Source organism: Octopus bimaculoides, chromosome 6, assembly GCF_001194135.2.
Source record: "Octopus bimaculoides isolate UCB-OBI-ISO-001 chromosome 6, ASM119413v2, whole genome shotgun sequence".
Taxonomy (NCBI): Eukaryota; Metazoa; Mollusca; class Cephalopoda; order Octopoda; family Octopodidae; genus Octopus; species Octopus bimaculoides.
In genome coordinates, this window is record NC_068986.1 from 70,507,234 (window position 1) to 70,528,902 (window position 21,669).

General features: G+C 32.9%; 1 protein-coding gene across 3 annotated transcripts in view; it reads left to right on the plus strand.

Annotated features, from left to right (window-relative positions):
- Positions 1-7,882: 7,882 nt before the first annotated feature.
- Positions 7,883-21,669, plus strand: part of LOC106882864 (uncharacterized) — a 118,266-nt gene continuing 104,479 nt past the window's right edge. For 2 of the 3 annotated variants that reach the window (XM_052968847.1, XM_052968849.1), the window contains exon 1: positions 7,883-14,397. In XM_052968847.1, the coding sequence (XP_052824807.1) occupies positions 8,667-14,397 (5,731 nt within the window). In that variant the 5' untranslated portion in view covers positions 7,883-8,666. The remainder of the gene's footprint in view (positions 14,398-21,669) is intronic. The other variant, XM_052968848.1, reaches the window with a different exon arrangement.

Sequence of the window (21,669 nt, forward strand, 5' to 3'; positions counted from 1 at the left end):
GTTTTCATCCTATTTCTATCACTACTACACTGGTTCATTGGGTATTGGAGCAACACCTGAAGGTTGTTTTCATATAAAGTTTATATGCTGTGAGGAGAAAATAAAACCATAGTATAATTTTTGTCAATGCAGACCACTACTAATTCCTTTGACTGTATATGTTTCTTTTTAACAAAGATTTCTGTTATATAAAGTAGTTTGAAATAGCCTTCTTGAAGATTTTAGACTCACTGTTGTACATTAATATAACAATAGTGAACTAAAATCCCACATGATACCTATGTATAGTTAAGTGGACAGGATTATTGAGAGCTTTTAACAACTGTGCTGGGTCATTATTTCAATGGCTGTATTATACCTCAGATGCAAACACTTGTATCAGTGCGTGAACAATTTTGTATCCAAGATTTTATTCAGATGTGTTACAAACGAATTCATACTGTGAGTACATAATATTCAACCTGGTTATCTGGGATTGAAGTAAAAGATTCTGAACATCTTGCCATGTTCCATGAAGGCAGAAAAATAGAAGGAATTCAATCACCAAAAATTGCTTCCAAACAGGCACTAGGTGAAGAATACCATAGCAAGTTACTGGTGGGAAAAACATCGAATCTTTATGCCTGAATCTCTCTCCAATGGTGACTTTGCCGTGTCTTAGAGAAAAGAGAGGGAGGTTCAATTGGAATTTGCTCTTAAGTAGTCGAGGTTGCCTCTCACACCCTCCTGTGTGTAGTTTAGCAATTATGCCTTATGTGCTGGCAAAGAGGGAGCTAAACGTGGTTGCTTGGAATGTTCTAGAACATTTGACAAGGGAGGTAACTGTAGTTGACACAGCAATATTTTGCAGGCGAAGCAAACCAGTTTCAAATAGCATTGCCTACAAGTTCAGTGTTTTGTCAGGTATTCTAGATGATGCTGAAGGCAGTGTAAGAACTTTCAATTTTTTGGTCAGTTGACCAGAACCTTGTTAATTTGGTCACGAGGAACTTATAGGTAAATGTGGATAATTATGATATAATTTTTTTAAAAATGGGTATCTACATAAAACATCATGATTTATTTGGAATACAATATCAAAACTGAAATCTTGTTTACTATCTAGGGAGAAGAAATACTTTTCTTTTAAAAGCATGTGTATTACGAGGGGAGCAAAAACAAAACCCCCTCTTTTGGTTATTTATAAATATTACTTAGAATTAAAACAAAACTATTTTAAAAAAACAAAACACATCAACTAGATTATGGCTGGGAGATAACAGTTTACTCAAAGTAGCTGCCCTCAGCTTCTGCCATGACCTCAAGATTGTTCCAGAACCTGGTGCATGTGTTCTTCACTGCATCCCATGGAAGATCTTAAAACACCTCTTTGATCTTGGTCACCAGCTCAGCCTTGGTGTTGCAAGCAGAGTGATTAGTGTCTTTCTTGACTGTACCCAACACATAGTAATCCCTAGGATTACAATCAGGAGAGTTATGAAAAAATAATCTATGTCACACATCATGAGACATCACGGAGATTCTCCATGTATCTCATGTGAGAATTATAATGCATTTAGAAACACTTGGTTACATAAATTGTTATGATGTTTGAGTGCCTCATAACTTAACAGAAAAAAACTTAATAGAATGCATTTCCATCTGCAATTCTCTGCTCAGACGAAAACAAAAAAAAAATGACCCATTTTTGTAAAGAATGATCACATGTGATGAGAAATGGATTATTTACAACAACATAAAATACAGTTCTATATTTAATAATGTAAATAATGAACACAAAATGTAAAAGATCCTGGGGAAAACAAAATGAACCACCTTCAATCTCTACTAAAGCTGGTCTGTATCCAAAGAAGGTGATGTTCTGTATCTGGTGGGATTGGAAGGGCATTGTGTATTACAAGCTACTTCCACAAAATCAGGCTATTATTGTTCCCAATTAGACCAATTAAAGGAGGCAATTAATGAAAACCGTCCAGAATTAGCCAACCGAAAGGGTGTAATCTTACATCAGGACAGTGCTGACCACATGTTTCTTTGCAGATCAAACAGAAACTGGTGCAGCTTGGATGGGATGTCTTACCCCACCCACCATACTCACCTGACCTTGCACCATTGGATTACCATTTATTCCGATCCCTGCAAAATTTTCTTAACCCTTTCAAGATGCTCTGTGTTTCTTTCAACTACTTTAATGTAATAAAGAATTTAGTAAAATAACTTAGTTATCATTCAGCTAGTGTTAGGAACATAAATTTGTGACTAAGGTTTGGTGGAAGATTTTAATTCAAAACTTATGAAAACAAGACACTTGTACTCAGAGCCAGAGCCGGTTTTAGCCGGGTTGGTAACAAAAGGGGTTAATGGGAAGAACTTTGATTCTTTAAAAGAGTGTAAAAACTGCTCAGGCAGTTTTTACTGCCTGAGCAGATGACCCAGACAGATGTCAAGCTCTGAGAGGATGGGATCATGAAACTGCCTCAAAGATAGCAAAAGGTAGTGGAACAAAATGGGAAATATGTAGTTGAGTAAAGTATGTACAACTATCTAAATATCGTTAATGAATTTTATTTTAAAAACTCTACAAACTTTTTTACCAACTCAATATTTACAAGTGTTGTGATATAGACCCAGGTTATGCACATTAATCAGTTTACCACAGTCTGCTTAACTGCTACTTTTCCCACTTCAATTAAAGGTTAGAATAGAAAGAGCAGATGGCTATAAAATATATGCAACAACTGTCTGAAAGCCTCCATAACTGTTAAATCACTTCGTCCATGCTATCATGAAAAAATGGATATAACAACAAAAGAAGTAAAAACAAATATTGACCTAAATACAGGAATAAATATTTTACAATATTTTTAATTTAACAACCATCTGTTACATGTATGACTTTTATTTTCTTCAATTATATTATTCATTGGTTTAAATTCATTATATTCTCACCTATATTTTTAATGTATGCTCCTACCTACTTTCTGATCAGATACAAATCTCATTTGGTATGTGGTCACTCATTTGTTTTGATTGGGATAATTATCATAACCTTGAGTTTTTATATCTTTTCTGACATAAAGATTAAAAGGTAGAATACTTTTGTTTTTATTCTCCATCTTAAAAAAATATTATAACTTTGAGCAGTAAAATGTAGATCATGGCAACTAAATAGGCTCTCAAAACAGTTATTAATTTAGTAGTAAATTGATTGCCATTTTGATTCATGTGAACAAAACATAACATAGATATTATCTCTGAAATTTGATAACTATAAATTCTCTTGTTTGAGTAAAATAGTCTTTTAGGAAATAACAAAAAAGTAGATATTACTTATATATATTAACAGAAGAATGTTTTAGAGGTAACGTTAACTTCCAGAGCTACTGCAATATGTAGCCTTTGAGTGCCTTTAGTAGAATTGTAAGCACTCAAACAAGACCTGTTGTTTAAGAGAACACAGTCACTAGATGCACTTGGCATAATGCCATTGATTATCAGAAGATTCTGGTGTAAAAGGTTTCCCACCAGAATCCTACCTTTAGAGATAATACGGAGATAAGAGATCCATATCATAGGTAACGTCATGGCAGGCTCCCCTATCAGCTGGTACATAACCAACACCCTCTTTTTTACTACTTTGTGACTGATGTTCAGTATGTTGAGAGGCCCAACTAGGTTAATAATTTCCAGTATTTGGCAACAGCTCATGAACTATGGTAATCTTGAGAATCATGAAAATGTCTCAATAAGAATCACATCTGTTTGGACATATTTCATCTTTCCATAACAATATCTTTGATTTTCTTTCAGCCTCCACCCTCCCAACTAATTCCTCATAACATGCAAACTATAAATTTTATTTCTCTCTATGGTACAAATCTCTCATCTCTATCTCTAACCCATCTTTGTTGTCCAAGTTTCAGACTATATACCATGTGTTTTCTGAAAAATGGTGTTTGGAATTATGTAGGATCTTTCTCTGACTCATTTTCACCTAGATATCAGCAACAAAGTCCATTTACTCTGACTCTCTTCTCTGGTTCTCTGAATTCATCTGCTGTGTCTATTGTTCTTTGAGTTCTCTCAACAATCAGCTGTTTCTCAGCTAAATTTAATCCTATATTGAGGATATCTATCTTATTTCACCTCACTGAGATTGTCTCATTCTTGATGTTATGGTTCCAATGAACACAACTCTTGCACTCATTCCAGCTGATACTTCTGGTACTGAATCATTTGCCTTTCCAAACTGGCTCACATCCGATAGTGTCCTCTTCTACTCATATCTTAGACTGACACACTAACTCATTAAACAATACTGACCTTTTCCTCCACCCACCTTTTTCCCATTGCTTATTCAAGGAAACTCCCCTTACAATTTTCTATGATATAATAATCCTGTCCTTTGAATTGTTTGAACCTTTCTGAGGCAGCTAAGTATCTGGCCAATACCATTCTCTTAAATATACTCATCAACATTCTCTCACTCACAATGAAGTCTCACAAGCCTAAAACTCAATGTACAGCACTGCAGCTGTACAGTTAGGTGAAGAACACTACTAATAACATATGAAAGAAGTCACCCATCATCTCTACATCAAAAAAAGGACTTTGAGCATGTTCAGTCTTGGACCAAAGTTTCTTTTTACTCCATTACAGCATGTATTGAAGGACTTTCCCTCTATATACTAACAATTCTGATGTACATCAAGATTTGGTTATTTCTCCAACATCTGCCTTGCCAAATGAACATTAATAACCTACATTCAGTTACTTTTAACCACATATACACACACTACTACACTCCTGTAAATTCTCACTCAACTTGAATATCTTAAATCAAGCATGCACTATGTAAATGTATTTCAATGCAGCCAGGATAGTTTAGTCTTCAAATATATAAAAAAAAAAACATTACGTCACTACAGCCTTGTATACATAACACACAATTAAAAACGTAAGAGTCACTAAGAATGCTAGCTTTGACAATCTTTGATAATGATTTCACATATGACGTTGCTTCTCTTTTTGCCAGAAAATATTGGGTTGGTGCATAATTATTGCAGCTTTTTTTTAACAAATTTTATTTAACAATAACAATATTTAACAAAAACATCTTTAAATGATGGTCTGACCATCTGCCAAGCAAATGGGAAGCAGTAATTGAAGTAGATGGTGAATATGCTCCAGAATAATTATTTAAAGATGTTTTTGCTACATGCTATTGTTTTTGTTGAATAAAATTTATTGAAGAAACCGCAATAATTATACACCAACCCAATACTTCAGTTCTGATTAGTTGGTAATTCTCCACAGTCTGTGTAACACATATTGAAGAACTTCTCACATATCTAAAACAGTGCTACTGTTTTCCTAACAAACATCCTTGACCAAATACAAAGAAAAAACAAATGGTCACTCAAACTGGCAAAGGCTCATGAAGACAATACAACCACTAATTTCTTTCTCTGGTGTTTCTACAAAAGAATTAGAGATTGCTATATATGTCATGGATTTGTATGTGAAGGTTTACTGTATAAGAGTATGAGAACAATTATATAAATATAATTCCTTGACAAAGTTATCTCCCTGGCTTTGAGTAGTGATAAAAAAAAGAAAAAATCTTCAAATATATGAGTAATTTGTGTATGTTTGTATTTGTAAATTTGTTATAAGAGTTTCAATTATATCAATTTTAGTTATATTGGTTTGCAAACTGAAAGATAGATTGTTCATATCTCATCATTAACATTTTCTACTGACCAAATTATCTAGCTGCAAATAGATATTAAGTTAAGATCTATTTCTGAACTCTAGGTTGCAAGAATACTTTATAACTGATGAACCAAATCCTTGCATCAGTTTAACTTGGAAAGAGTGGTATCTGCTACATGAAGATGATATCTTTGATAGGGTTCAAAGACAGAATAGATTATAAAATCACTTTATTATATATTTTTTTTCTATTTCTATATTTTTATATTTCAAGTTACATTTTCTCTATTTGCAATAGTAACACTTTAGTCTTTCAGACATTTTCTTGCCTTCTTTTTTAGCAAAATAATTCATGCCAGAAAGAGAATAAAATATCAATTTGTTGTTAGATAAAGACTATTTTATGTCTCCACATATTTTAAAATCTCCATTATTTTTGCACACTAGTACAGAGAGGCCTTTTTACTCCTACCAGAAAGAACTTTTTCTAAAAGACCATTATTAATTTGAGTCCTAAGGTGGCAAGCTGGCAGAATCATTAGTATACTGAACAAAATGCGTAGCAGCATTTCACCTGTCTTTATATTCTGAGTTCAAATTCCGTTGAGGTCAGCTTTGCCTATCATGCTTTTGAGTCGATGAAAGAAGTACCAGTCAAGTACTGGCGTCAGTATAATCAACTAGCTCCTTCCGCAAAAATTTCAGGCCTTGCGCTTATAGTAGAAAGGATAAATTAGATTCCTCAGCATTTTTATGGCTAACGATTTAATGTATATACAGCAATGCCTTTACCTCAGAATACAAAAAAATAACTGATCAAGTTGAGTTTATCTTTTGATTTGTAAAAATATAGATTTCATTGCTTTACATTTGATGGAATACAAAGCAATAGTAAGCATTTATGCAGTAACTTGACCTGCCATAATTAGAAACCAAATAAATCTCATACCACACCCTATCTTCAAAAGAAATGTTGTCTAAGTTACAGCAAGCCTGATAAAAATATAGGATAGTCATTACTGAAATGCCTTTGATTATAGATTTGCTCAGTCAGTACTAACTTAGTATCAACTATATAATCGGGAAAGATCTGTAGCAGAGTTTAGAGCTGAGCATTAGCTCACTAATGAGAAATAGGCCACAGCATATTAGGCAATATCAGTCTAATTGATAACCAATCATATCATAGCTGCAAGCATACAATCAATGAAAAGTTCCATAGTTTCCCACTAAAGCATGGTTATATAGAAGTGCAGGACAATCAACACAAGTTTCAGGGAGCCCTGAGACGACAGGATGCTTGGTCACTACTTGACATCTGGTTAAAATTAATCATTTGTTGATGATGAATGCAGAATTTCTCACTTCTTGCCACACAACTATATAGGTAGCCAATTCTTAGCCAAATACAACATGCATACACGACTCTCTACGGGTAATAGGTGATACAGCTTCTGGGGAGTAACTTTTGTAATGTTCATATGTAAATAAATGGGCTCAATCAAAAATCTAAAATGGACTTGGTTTTATATGGGGAACAGCACAGCCATATTCTTCCTAATCAAATAATCAAAATATCCAGAACACTCCTAATCAAATCTACAGGTTAATCAATAGAGAAAGCTTCCTTGTAACATAACCTTGTAAGATAATTTTGTAAATTAATCAACAGGGAAGACTTCTTTATAAAAATATCTATTAACATAGCAATCAACAGTTTTTTTCCTATCATATTCAAGAAAAAATGTACTTTTTCAGATTATAGATGTTAACACATTTCATCCAAACAACTTGGTTTTAATGACTCAAATGACAACAAGTTCCAACATAGACTGTATAATTAATGAGTGATTCACACATTACACTTCTGTGTTTGTATCTTAGCCTTTCATAATCAATAAAATAAGTATTAACATGCTAGAACGTAGTAAAGAAAACTAGACTATATGCTGAGTTTGGGCATGCCTACATTATAGTTGTACTCAGAATTAGATCGGGTCTAATCAGTAGCAGTAACATAAATACTACCTTTATTGAACTGAATATCAGTGTAGAAATATACGTGAATTAATATCTTCCCCCCTCTCCCTGAAGGTTGATGTTTATTTAGCTACATTAACAAATAATTATAAGGAAACCTGATTGTTAGAGTAAAATTAAAATAACTGTCTCACCAGCCAGCAGAAATAAATCTATAAAGAAGTAGACAATCAGACCAGCATATGTTGAAATGCTAGCTGTCCCTTCTACTCTTATATATTTTTTTAACATATACTTTACTTCCAACTGCTGCTACCTGACTTTGGCCTATTATCAAACTTCTGTACAATGTATATCTGTAAAGCTGACAGTAGTCTTCCTATTGGCTACAAGCAGAGTCCTTACTTGTTGCTTACGTCCCGCCTTCTGCATTACGATGTGCTTATGACAGTATACATGCTATCAAGAACTGGTTTGATATAGTAGGCTTCGCTTGAAAAGGACACAGGAAAAGAAAACTGATTTTGCAGTTAACAAAATAAGCTGGAAAAAAAAACAAAACATATTGATTTATTTGATGATTGTATACCCAAAACTTCATAACACATACTCAGGGACAGATTTACATTATAAAAATTGTAATATACAAAGGAATTCTGTTTTATCTTAAACTTCAAAACATAACGAAGCACACAACATATTCTAATCTTTCTTCTGTTCCAAGTAATTTCTATCGAAGGTATGTTCTTAACATTTATAATTTAGCAATTATTCAAGCACGGTAATGTTTTTAAATAATTGCCTTAGATTGATGAGTATTATTTAACTTTGTATTAATTTTCTCCAAAGTGCAATGATTTTAAATATTTTTTCATCAACTGTTGTGGCTCTTTAATGAAAATTTTATAAAAAGTTATTGGTCTCATTGTATGATTCTGTCATAAATTCATAAAAAAAAAAAAAAATTGAAAATGTATTCCTCTGGAAGACAGAGATACAGGCCCACTACAAGTTTGAGGAGATCTAGTTCAAAACCAAATCTCTCTTTCTCAACAATTACAGAGGAATGTGTACCAAAAGACATACACTTTCCTGATGATGAGGAAAAAAGAGAAAGAACACAGCGGCTAAGAAAACTCCAACGATTAAGAGAACGTCGTTGTAGAGACTTTAAAGGTTTATCACGCTCAGGTGTAACAGATGACTATGAGATACGTTTTGCAAGTGATTTGGAAGAATTTAGAAGTATAAAGTCTGGAAATGTACATACTGGAGGTGATGCTTTATCAAAAAATCAACAGTTTGAACATAAGTTTTCAAAATTTCAAAGCAGAGATATATATAACACTCTTCCATCAAGGTTAGGTGCTAAAAAGTTTATGGACAATTCATCTTTTAGTGATTATAAAAAAGACCCCGCACTTTCCCCCACAGGTAGTGTTAGCTCTTCTGTAACTGTTGATGATAGATTTATGTATGGTTCCAGATTTGAGAATGAGGAAAACGAGTATTCCTGGAGACCTCGTCACCGTACTTACTCATTTTCATCAAATTATGATTATGATTCTTCAATGTATGGCAATCTCAATGAAGATGGTCTAGATGACGGCCTTTTTGATGATACTACATCAGAGTATGATTTTGGTTATAGTTCAATACATGGACTGAAACGTTCCTTTTCAACATGTATTACTCCTCAAAAATATTCAGGGATGATGACACCTGTAGCTATGAGTTCTGAAGCAGCAGCTACTGCTGATCGTCTTGACCAAATTAAAGAAAGGCTCTACAATTTGCAAGCTATGAGAAAAGAAAGAGAATCATCTGAAAAATCTCATCATGAAATAAATAAATTGTCATATAATAAGGTTAATAATGAGCAATTTAGTACATCAGTCTCTAATTATCAAACATCTGAAAGTAAGTATCAATCTTTGAATATTCCACAGGATAATAATAATAATAATAACAGCTCAAGGCCCCTCTGGTCTCAAAGAATAGATCTTCTTATGTCATCCCAGAAGCAGAATGATACACAACATGAACAAAACCTTAATCAGGAAAGTTATACTTCTATCAATGAAGCTACATCAAATGTAAAGATTGTTGATGGTAGTGAACCAGTTCCAACTGATATAAGCTTTGATCAAGAAAGTTTCTATTCTTTTGAGGCAGGTGAAGATGACTCTTCAATTGCAAACATAAAATCAATAAACAAAAGCACAGAAGCAACTGAAATGGAATATGATTACACAGACTGTGTAGATCCAGGAAGTGTTCAAATTAGTTTAGAAAATTATAATGATAATAAATTTCTGGGCTTTGAAGGTACTCAAATTCTAGAAAGCAGTGTCACCAGCCACACAGTAAAACCAATTCAATTAACTCAACGTAAAACTCATACACAATCACATTCAAAACAAAATTATTTATCTATAGCAGTAACTCCTGAAGTACAGTCTCTTCCAAAAACAAGTCATTTAAGTACAGAAATGCAAAACTATAAAGATTTGAGTCGAGATGAACTCTTGCTGGAAATTGCTCGATTAAAACTGGCAAACATTGAAAGAGATACACCAAACACTGAATCAATTGCTAATACTGAAACTGTAGAAACTGAAAGTCAAGTTAAATTTTTACCAGATGATAAAGCAAATATAAACATAACTAAATTAAAATCAGTTGAAGTAGGTAGCAAGATAAGTTCTGACAATATACAGTATCAAGATCCTTATAATGCATCAGTTTCCATAAATAATGTTGTTGATAAAAGTGTTTCAATAACAGCTAAAGATTCAAAGTTACCTGAGGAAAAGACACCCTCAGAATCTGAGGAAGAGATACTATCAGAATTTGAGAAAGAGATGCAATCAGAATCTCATGAACAGCCACAATCAGATAGCCATATAGTTGACCGAGAAGAGAATTTTATTAACAAGAAAGAAAAACGCCAAATTGAACATCCTATGTATTTTAAATCTGTTACTGTGGAAAAGCCAAGTGTAGAAACATCAGAAAAAATAGCCCATAAAATCACTGAGGATAAATTACAAAAGCAATATTCACCAGTCATAAAAGAAACATTTGAGAAAAAACAGGATTTTAGTGAGGAAAACTTAAAAATGACATCCTTAAAAGATCTTCAAAATAACAATTCTTCATTGGAATCTTGTTCTTTGGAAACTCCTGCAACTCAAACACAAGTGTCCTGGAATTTTTCTGAAACTTCTAATTCAGAAAACATCAACAGTGATTCTTTAGCTGGAAGTCACCAAGAAAGCTTGACCAAATTTGATAGCACTTTCGATAACTCCAATAATTTAACAGATACATTTTCGAAAGAGACAACCTCTGTTGAGTTAACCTCTCAAACTTATACTCAGTCAGTACCTTATCAAGCTCCAAAAGAAATTACTGTAAATGAAAGTGATTTTCATGAAAATTCTTTAACTTCAAGAAAAGATGAAATGCTTGAAACAAAGAAACTTTTAGTAGATGTTACTATTACACCTAACAACGATAATATTAGCAAAACAAAATCCCCTGAGAAATGCAACAGTATTGCATATTCTTCAACAGAAAATGAAGTGGAAATGCCAAGAGCTTTAGCTTCAAGTCCCTTGTTTGTACCTTCCCAAGATACTTCTCATACCATTATGAATAAAACAACAGTTAAGGATAATACTGATAGCCCCTTTTTCTTAAATGAATTAAAGACGAACCAAATGAATGAAACATTAACATGTAAACCTTTGGATACACAGAACTATGTAGATGCTGATACTAACATAAAAAAAGGTGTTGATTCTACAAAGTTGAAGGCAATTGAAATACCAATAAAAGATAAAGGAATAGAAACATTTAATGATAAAGATTTATCAGAAATTCCTACTGATTCTAAAAATGATTCTAAATATTTCCAAACTGAATTGTCAACAACCCATTCTCCAGCCAAAGGAGATGAGAATTCAGAAAGCTATGTATTAAAAACTACTAAAGAAGTAGTTGTGGATCGAGAACAAGGAGCTGCAATTCATGAAAGATTCTCTGAAGATCAACAAGAGTCTAAAGGAAAATCTGAATTCATTCAGGACTGCCCACCAAAATCTATAATAATGCCACATGTAACAGAAAATTCTAAAATAATTATTTCTACTACCAAATCATCTGAACCTCTTTATACTTCAAGTTTTTCTGTTAGCCTTCCAAATTCTCCATCACAGCTAACAAAGGACAATGTTGATGCTGAACCCAAGACAGAAACTGTTAATTTAATGGAACATTCTGTTGAAACACAGCCATCTTTGAATGGTGTCTCTACTACCTCAAATAGTGCCTCTATATATTTAGTGCCAAATAAAAAATATCTGTCTACAACTACATCTGTACAAAATCAATTTAACTCAGATATAGATGGGAAATCTGATGCAAAAATGTTTGATTTGACAACTCTAGAAGTTACTCCAGAGATAAAGTCTCCTGAAATAAATTTTGAGAACAACTTGAAGGCCTCAAAAGCAGAAAGTTCTTTTATGCAGGTTGTTGAAACTGATGCAAATGATTCTTCTGTTACTTATCAGAAGGAAACATCTGAAAAGCCTAGTGCATTTACTATTGGTTTAGATGCTTTGCAATCTAAAAGTGAAGACAGACTAAATATTACTGAGCAGCCAATACATTCCAATAATCAAACAACTGAATCATTAAGCATTTCTCCCCAAACTACTTTGAGTGGACATGAGTTAGACAAAGAGACACCTGCTGAAGTAGCAAATTTAAAAGTATATAATAAAAAAGATCAAGAAGGGCCAAATGAGATTTTTGAGGAGCCTTCAATGATTTCAGCTAAACTTCCTATCAATACCCCAGAACTTCCAAACAATACTCCAGAACTTACAGAGTCCAGTTTTGAGCTATGCCATCAAGAAAATGTATCCATGAAATTATCACCTGAAAATAACAGCAAACTTCCAAATTATTCAGTTAGTTCTTATCAAACAGCCCTTCCACAATCTTCTGTAACAGAGAATAATTCTCTTTCCTCCCCTTCAAAAATTGTTTCTGTAGAACCAACAAATTATGTACAACCAAATTTCTATAAGGATAAAGATGATTCCCCCATACTGTTGATGAAAGATGTTCCTTCATTTGATCTAAAAGACAGTAGTGAATTAAAAAGTCCAAAATGTGAGGTGAATGATGATGCGAAGGATCTCTCAATTGAAAATAACAACTTGAACAGTTTTTCAACATTATCACCCTCACAGTCAAATTACAGCAATACTGTCAGTAGAGAATTCTCACATGAATCATATGCTTCATCTGATATGCTAACTCAAAACTTTACAACTGTTACTCCAAAAAGCATACTTGTAACAAATTCTCCAAAGGAAACTACAAATTTGCAACAAAGTCCTTCCATAAATGTACGTAAACAAATCTTTGGAGAAGAAATTAGCACATTTGATACCACTTTCATGAAACCCAATAAATCTGCTCTGAAATTAGTAGCACCAGATTCAGGTACTTTGATAAAAACAAAATATGAAACAGAAGGAGAAAGAATCCAATCAATAATACCAAGAAGCCCTGGAAAGAAAGACTATGAAACTAAGCAATTTTCGGATAATACAGAATATGCTAAGAGTGATACCAGTTCAAAAGACTTTCCTGACAGTTCTTTTCAAATCACATCTGATTCTCAAGTTGTCGTTTCTGCAAAACCCAAAACAGTTGAAATAGAAAAACCTGTAAGTCAGCCTGATATTCAATACCTTGCTACAACCTCCTTGGACTCCATGTCAACTATCCAGTATGGAGCCAATTCAAATATTGAAAATGTTGATCAACCCACATCTGAAATTAGCATGGAACTATCAAAAAATACTGCTTTTCCATTAGAGAGAAACAATTCTGATATTAATTCCAGTGAGTCTAACACCAGATATCTTCATGAATCATCACAAGAAGCAATTGCTTTAGATGAATCAAAGAATGAAAAACCACATCAGATGGTCTCTCTCAATAGTAATGAAAATAAAGACTTTTCGTTGATACTTCCAAAAACTGAAAACACTCAGCCCTCATCCCCAAACATGCAAAAATTGGAAAGTTCAGCAGATACAATTCCGCTTGCATCAAATAAAGATCATTATGAAATCAAAGCCCCTGAGCATATTATACAAAAAACTAATCCTGATGAAAATAGACCAACTGAACAATGGTCATATGAGGGAACAACACCCACTTTCAATAAAAGTAATTCTTTGCCAAGAAAAAAGAAAAAACCCTCAAAAACTCCAGATTCTCCACAATCCTCTGAAAGAGCTATAAGTGCTGAGGATGATGGGAATGTAAATAAAAAATCTTCACAGAAAAAATGGAAATCAGTTGAACATCTACAAAAAGGAAACCAAAAGAAACCTGAAGTACCACCCAAGAGTTCAGGACCTGGTCTTGTGAAAAGCACTTCAATGAAATTTTTAGCTAAATTTCAATCAAAGTCTAAAAGACAAAAGAGTTCAGAGGAACCTACTGACTTACTTCATCCAACTCTTAAAAAGGGTCAAAGTGAATACTCTGTACTCAATTCAGACCCCAGCTATCAGCAGGATGAATTTCTGGGTTCAGACCCAGCACAAAGAACAAGACACTACAAAACATTGCCCCACAAAAAGAAAGAAAATTCTGAAAATGCACCAGGTAACCTTGATCAGTCTTCAACATTACTACCTAATGAAACTAATGCTTCTGATTGTATAGGTCTTCTTAAGAATAACATATTCATACAGCAGGATATGTTATCCCGCCATTTTCAAAGTGAAAAAGATTTAACCTCTGAATTACCAGAGGCACAAAAATTGCAATCTCGTTCCTTGAAAGGAGAAAAAGTTCTATTGGCCCAAAAACGGCTACTAGGCTTACCAAGAGAAGAATTATAGAAAACTATTTTTAGTTTTCATACAGCTTCTTTCTACAAGTGATAATCATCATCCTCATCATTTAACATCCCCTCTCCATGCTGGCCTGGGCTATACAGTCTGACTAGAGTTGATAAGCCAGAGCTGCACCAGGTTCTTGTCTGATTTGGCATGGTTTCTGCAACTGCCAACCACTCCAGTAGCATAATGGGTGTTTTTATGTGTCATTGGCATGGGTGCCATTTACATGACACTGGCAATGACCATGACTACAATTCATGTGTGCCATTTACGTGGCACTGGCAATGACGATGACTACGATGCAAGGGTGTCATTTACATGGCACCAGCAGAGACCACAACTGTGATTCATGGGTGTCATTTACAAGGTCCAGGTGACAGCCCAACTCCAATTTCACAGGTGCCATTTACATGGCACTGGCAATGGCCTCAACTATGCTTTCATGGGTGCCATTTACATGACACCAGTATGGCCACATTCAGTTTTCATTTTTTTTTTTTCCTTTAGTTTTATTTTAACACTGAGGCTTGTCCCCTGCATCCCCCTCCAGTGGAGCATTCCTAATCTTGCAGGCTTGTGGGTGCTGGTACCATGTAAAAAGTACCCGTACTGGTGCCACGTAAATGCACCCATACCAGTGTTGTATGAAAGCACTTGGTACTCTCTATAAAGTGGTTGATGTCAGGAAGAGCACCCAGCCATAGAAACCATGCCAAAATGGACCTGGAGCTTGGGCAACTCTACAGCTGGTCTGTCAAACCATCCAACCCATGCCGGCATGGAAAACAGACGTTAAATGATGATGATGATGATGATGATTGAGCACATTATTGTTAAAATCTAGGAATAATTTAATTACTTTTTTTTTTATAATGAAATGTTGTAAGATAAATCAGTAACTCATATTATAGGCAGAATTGGAACTTGTACAAATCTAAAAGTAATTCTATCCTTAACATTTTATATAAATTTTTACTTTAAGCTTTACAGTTTGAAAAAGTTTAACCCTTTAGTATTTAAGCCAACCACATCCTACCCAAATATTCTACCTGTTTTATATTGAAACCATTCAGATCCAACCTCTCACTCCTATCTTACAATGATATCCACAAAATATGCAATCCATCATTGAATTCTCAAAGCTACAAGATAATGTATGATTAATTCAAAACAATGTGAATAAATGATCATTACATTTAACAGAGTAATCTGATTACCAAAGTGTTAAATGAAATGAACTATAGCAAATATTGTTAAAACACTTTTTTTGCTACAAACTCAACTGTCAAACTTCTAATTCTCTTACTCTTAATTCATCTGTATTTAATATCTCAAATTCAGATGTATTTCATACCTTCTTCCCATGCTTATCAATATCTTCTTCCCAATACCATACTTATCACTTAAATATTCAACCTGTTTTACTTTTTTTTTTTTATAATAAAAGATTCTCATAGAAATTTGTGAAAGCTATTTCCAGCCATAACAAATATTAGTAAACTATCTCCATAAATATACTCATCAAATCACATGCTTTCACATGTGTAAATACAAAAAAAAACTGTGCATATTAATTATTTAACCTCTAAAATTTTTTAACTACCCAGTCATAAATGAATCTGAGAAAACTTTCAGTTGCTATTGTTACTAGTTACATTCATGCTCAAATCCCACTGGGGTTGACTTTGTTTTTCATGCTTATTGAGTTGATAAAATTTTACCTGTGATATACTGATGATAATTTATCTGACTTACCCAAAATGTTATGGCTTTGTGCTGTTGTTAAAAGTTATTATTACTACAACAAAGGAACTATTATCATTTAGCTCCAGGTCAACTCTGAATGAACTTATCTATGATCGAAGGCATTCTAGTTGTGACCATCATGGCTGCTATTTCTAGCAAGTCAAGTGAGCATATACAGGTTCCCTAGCTGGTTTAAAGAAAGTGAGTTGCTGCAAATGGCAGCAAACAGGACTTCTTTTTTTTATTATATCCTGTTGGTATCATACTGTACTGAGTTCAAATCCACCAAAACATGACTTTTACTTTCAAAGTCTTTAAAAGTGCCCAGCATTGATGTAGCTGTAATATACACCTAATGATATTAAATATAAACTGAATTTCCTCCACAATTACACTAAATGCAAAATTTGGAATTCTATGAGTTACATTATATTTATATCATAAACAAAAGCAAAATTGTGTTTCTTTAATCTTTTGAAATTTTTCTAGATTTTGTACAGAAATGTGCTCAAGATTTTTTTCTTCTTTTTAATTTTAAGAAATTAATTTTATAAATAAAATTTAGTTATAATGTTTAATTAATTACCATCTAAATCTCAGCCTCTTATGTTAGATATAGTTTTAACAAGTTATGAGTGAGAAGATCATATATTTTGTCCTTTATGGCAAAAGAACTTTTATCAAAAGCTAGATATTGGGTGGCCACTATTTCTGTTAAGATTGAAGAATGACTGCTTTATAAAATCTACAAAACTTTTCATTTGGTTGAAATTTTGCTGGCAGAATCATTAGCATGCCAGGCAAAATGCTTAGCGGTATTTTGTCTGCCTTTACATTCTGAGTTCAAATTCCACCGAGGTCGACTTTGCCTTTCATCCTTTCAGGGTCAATAAATTGAGTATCAGTGAAACATTGGGGTTGATATATTCAACTAGTCCCCTCCCCCAAAATATCAGGCCTTGTGCCTATAGTAGAAAGGATTATAGCCTTATGTACACACACACACACACACACACAAATACCTCTCTTATATATCTTTGGTAAGGTTTTAGATAGATAATCATGAATGTATTATAACAGATGTTGTAACATTTTCATTAGTTATAATATAACTAATCAAAATGTAATGAAACAATTTTATTTATTCCTTTGTTCATTTAATAAACGGCCTATATGAATCTATCATATACAATTAATGTTTGTGTGCGTGTGTATGTGTAACAAAAATTGTTTGTGTGATATGTACATACAAGCATACAAATATTTAGGAATTGAGTAATTTTTCTTAGGGTGAATTTAATATTCTTGTTCACAGTCATGGATTCTATTCATATATTTCCATAGATCTATACAGACACAACAGAAGTAAATAGACACCCCATAAAAGATCACTCTGTTTATTTTAACTTGAAACGGTTTACACCTTCTATTAATTGACATTTTTATGTTTCAGGTTCTATATGTGACTGTTAAATTATGCACATACAAAAGAAGCCTTGAAACTATCCAAATTTCAAAGAGGGTCAATTGTGGGTTAATTTGAAGGTGAACTTAGCACAAAATCACAGAAAACCTAGGAATCCCACTTTCTATAGTTAATAAAGTGATTGTGCAATTCACCATTGAGGGGAAGGAGTCCACATCACCTCGCCCAGCTCAACCATAGTCCTCTGACAGGACCCTTCACTTTGTTAAGAGAAGCGTGGAGGACAATTCTCATTGCAAAGCCTCTGACATAGCAGAACAAGTTGATGTCAGTTGCAGAACTGTCTTGGCTACTATGGCAGAGCAGCAAAAAGGAAGCCACTTCTTCAACCACCCAATATCAAGCAGGAAAAAGACTGGGCCAGTGAGATGATAGAAAAGCCACTAGCATTTCAGGACACTGTCATATTCTCTGATGAGTCCAGATTTACTGTATTTTCTAACAGTGGTCAGGTGTGGATCTAGAGACTCTGTGATCAAAAATTTAACATAAAAAGATTGCAGCCAACAGTGAAACATGGCAGCTATTCTGTGATGGTCTGGGGGGCAATTTAGAGCAATGGTTGATCAGAGCTGGTGGAGTGTGAAGGAAACATAAACACAGATAAATATGTGTCCATATTACAGAAAGGACTCCTTCCAATCTTCTCCAGTGGTGAAATGATTAAAGAAGATTATTTATGGTAGATAAGGCTCCTTGTCAATCAGCTAAAAAGACCCTAGATTGGTTGGAAGAGAATGGCATTAAAAAACTTCCTTGGCCAAGCCAGTCACCAGATATGAACCCTATTGAACGCCTCTGGGGCATAATGGACAGGACATTTCATAAAAAGAACAAGAAAGCATCCTCAAAGCCAAATCTTTTGTGATTACTGCATGAAACTTGGCAAGAAATTCCTCAAGAGAATATTCATCTGATGAGTAGCATTCCTAATAGGGTCCTTGCATTGAAAAATGCAAAGGGCATGTCTACTAAATATTAGATGTTCATATTATCATAATTAATAAATAGTTGAATGTATAATATGAGCTAGTTTCTGATGGAGTTTCTCTGTATGTCTCCATTGAAGTCTAATGTCAGCTCTGTACCAATTAGATAATACAGTTCTATATTTGAGAGATGAGGAATTATGTACATTACTTACATTGTTTAGATTTGATGGACATTTGTCCTCATCTTGTTTGTTGTCAACACAATGTTTCAGCTGATAAACTCTCCAGCCTGGGTTCTCTCATTCCTAAGGTATTTTTCGATGTTATTATTACTATTATTATTATTCAGGTCACTGCTTGGAATCGAACTCAGAATCTTGGGGTTAGCAGCCCGTGCTCTTAACCACTATGCCATATACCCACAGGCATATGGTGTAGTGGTTAATAATAATAATAATAATAATAATAATATCGAAAAATACCTTAGGAATGAAAACCCAGGTTCAAAATTTCCCCAGGACACCTGAAGAAGGCTGAAGAGTATATCAGCCAAAAAGTTGTATTACCAACAAACAAGATGAGGACAAATATCCGTCAAATCTAAATAATGTAAGTGATGGACATAATTCCTCATCTCTCAAATATAGAACTGTATTATTTAATTGGTACAGAGCTGACATTAGACTTCAATGGAGACATACAAACTCCATCAGAAACTAGCTCGTCATTCAAACCATCCAACTTTCCTATGTAAACTAAATGTATAATTTTAGATTTAAATAAATTTTAACGAATATAAAGGTGTCTATTTACTTCTGTCGTGTCTGTGTAGCTAAACTACTGTACTGTATGTAAATATTCCTTCGGTATTAGCAATTTAAAATACATTTACATACAGGTATCTATAAATACAAATAAATTTTAAAATTAATGAAAATTTAAGTAATTTTTTCCAATCATATCAGCCTAAGTTGTTTTTTACTTTCTTCATATTTGTGGATATCTATTAGTCTGTCTGTCAGTTGTTCACATTCTCTCTAATCCTCCCTCTACATAAACTTATACATAAGTGCATATATAAGTTTATTTCAACTATTTAAACAAAAATTCTATTTGACTTTTAAATACATTTCTTTATATAATATTATTCTATTTTACTTAAGTTCAGAAAGAGTGATTTTATTTTAGAATATTCAAAAGATCAGTGTTGTCTTATTCTAGGCTGCCTAAAATCAGTTTTATTTTTGTCACAAGTGCATTTTTTTTTTTTTATACAGTTGTATTTTTGTACGAAAATAAAGTGAATCTTGAAAATAAATCATTTCCATTTATATTTTTAAATTAATATACATTAAATCTCTACTCTCGCTGAAATAATTTCTTAGCCATTTAGAATTAGAAATATTGTCTGAAATGTGGTTCTTATCCAGTTTCTTGTAAAGGTTTTTTATTCTGTTTTTTAATATTTGTTATTTTAACTATTTCATAGTATAATTATAATTCAATTTCTGAGTTCTTATTTTAATATAAATTTTTATAACATTATGTTGCATTTTTTTTTAATTTCACAAGATAATAATTAAAATAAATATATTAAATATAGCTTATATAAACCATAGGATATATATAAGAAAAAGATCTTAAATTATTTCCCTCACTTTCAACTCATTTTTAATATTATCTCTTAATCTTTTTTGAGCAAATCTTTATTTTTCTACTTGAAAGGAAACACTGTCTTCCATTTGTAATCAAGAATGGAAAGTTTGCAGTCAGCCTCAAATGGATTTTCTTCCAATTTTCGTAAAACTTTTAATGAAATTAAATCCGATACTATCTAGAAGAGAATTTTTTAAAATGATGCAAATAGCAATAATAATGGAAGAAAGCCAGTTTTAGCTTGTGAAAGATAATTCTAACAAAACAATAGTTGCTAGAATATTTATTTTATTTTCTCAAAACTGAATATTGTTTTTATAATTATTTTGAAGAAGTTTTTGTTATCAAATTAAGTTGTAATTTTTTTCTCTTTTTTGTATATATTGGCTTACCTTATGCTAAATCCCCACCAAACTTCAGATGGTTTCTAGCTCCTTTTCTATCAATTGTTAGCAAAGATTAAATTTGACTGTATAGAGATCTGTTAATATATTTAGGTTCAAATTTACAATTCTAATGCATCATAAACCACTGTAAATTATGAAATCTAACAATTTGACTCAGAGCTACTTTTCATAATTAATAATTAAAAGTAACATATGAATTTATATCACTGGACTTTTTCTTTACATGCTACTGCATTTATGTTTTGAAATGTCCAGATAACCACTTGTAGACAAAATAATCAGACATGATTTACTATTTATTATTAATGTCATCATCTTTTTTTTACCCCCTAATATCAAATAGTTTCCTCAAAATCATCTTGAGAAAATTAAGAAACGTCCTTATATAATCAAATTGTCATTAATAAATTTAGGTTATATTTTGTTCTATTTTTAGTAGAATGACAGCTAAGAAACATTTATTTTTAATGCACAGCTCCTAAACTGCCAGTTTAAGTGCTGTCTAGTTGGACAGGATGTAAAACAACTTTACGTTTCTTTTTGTTGTCATAGATCTCCTGGTAGCTGTTAGCTATGCATTTCAAATTCTGAAGTTATAATTTGCTCACATTTTTTTCCCTCTGATCAGTGCCAATTGAGTAAAGATTGCAACAGAATATATTTTTTAATATAAATATCTTTATGGATTAATACACAACTATCTGACTAGTTTCAGCTGTAGTCTCAAATGCTTTCAGTATGCATTTGATTTAGCGGACATCTTTCATGAATAGTATTGAAGTTTAAATTTTAAAGTCATTTATATA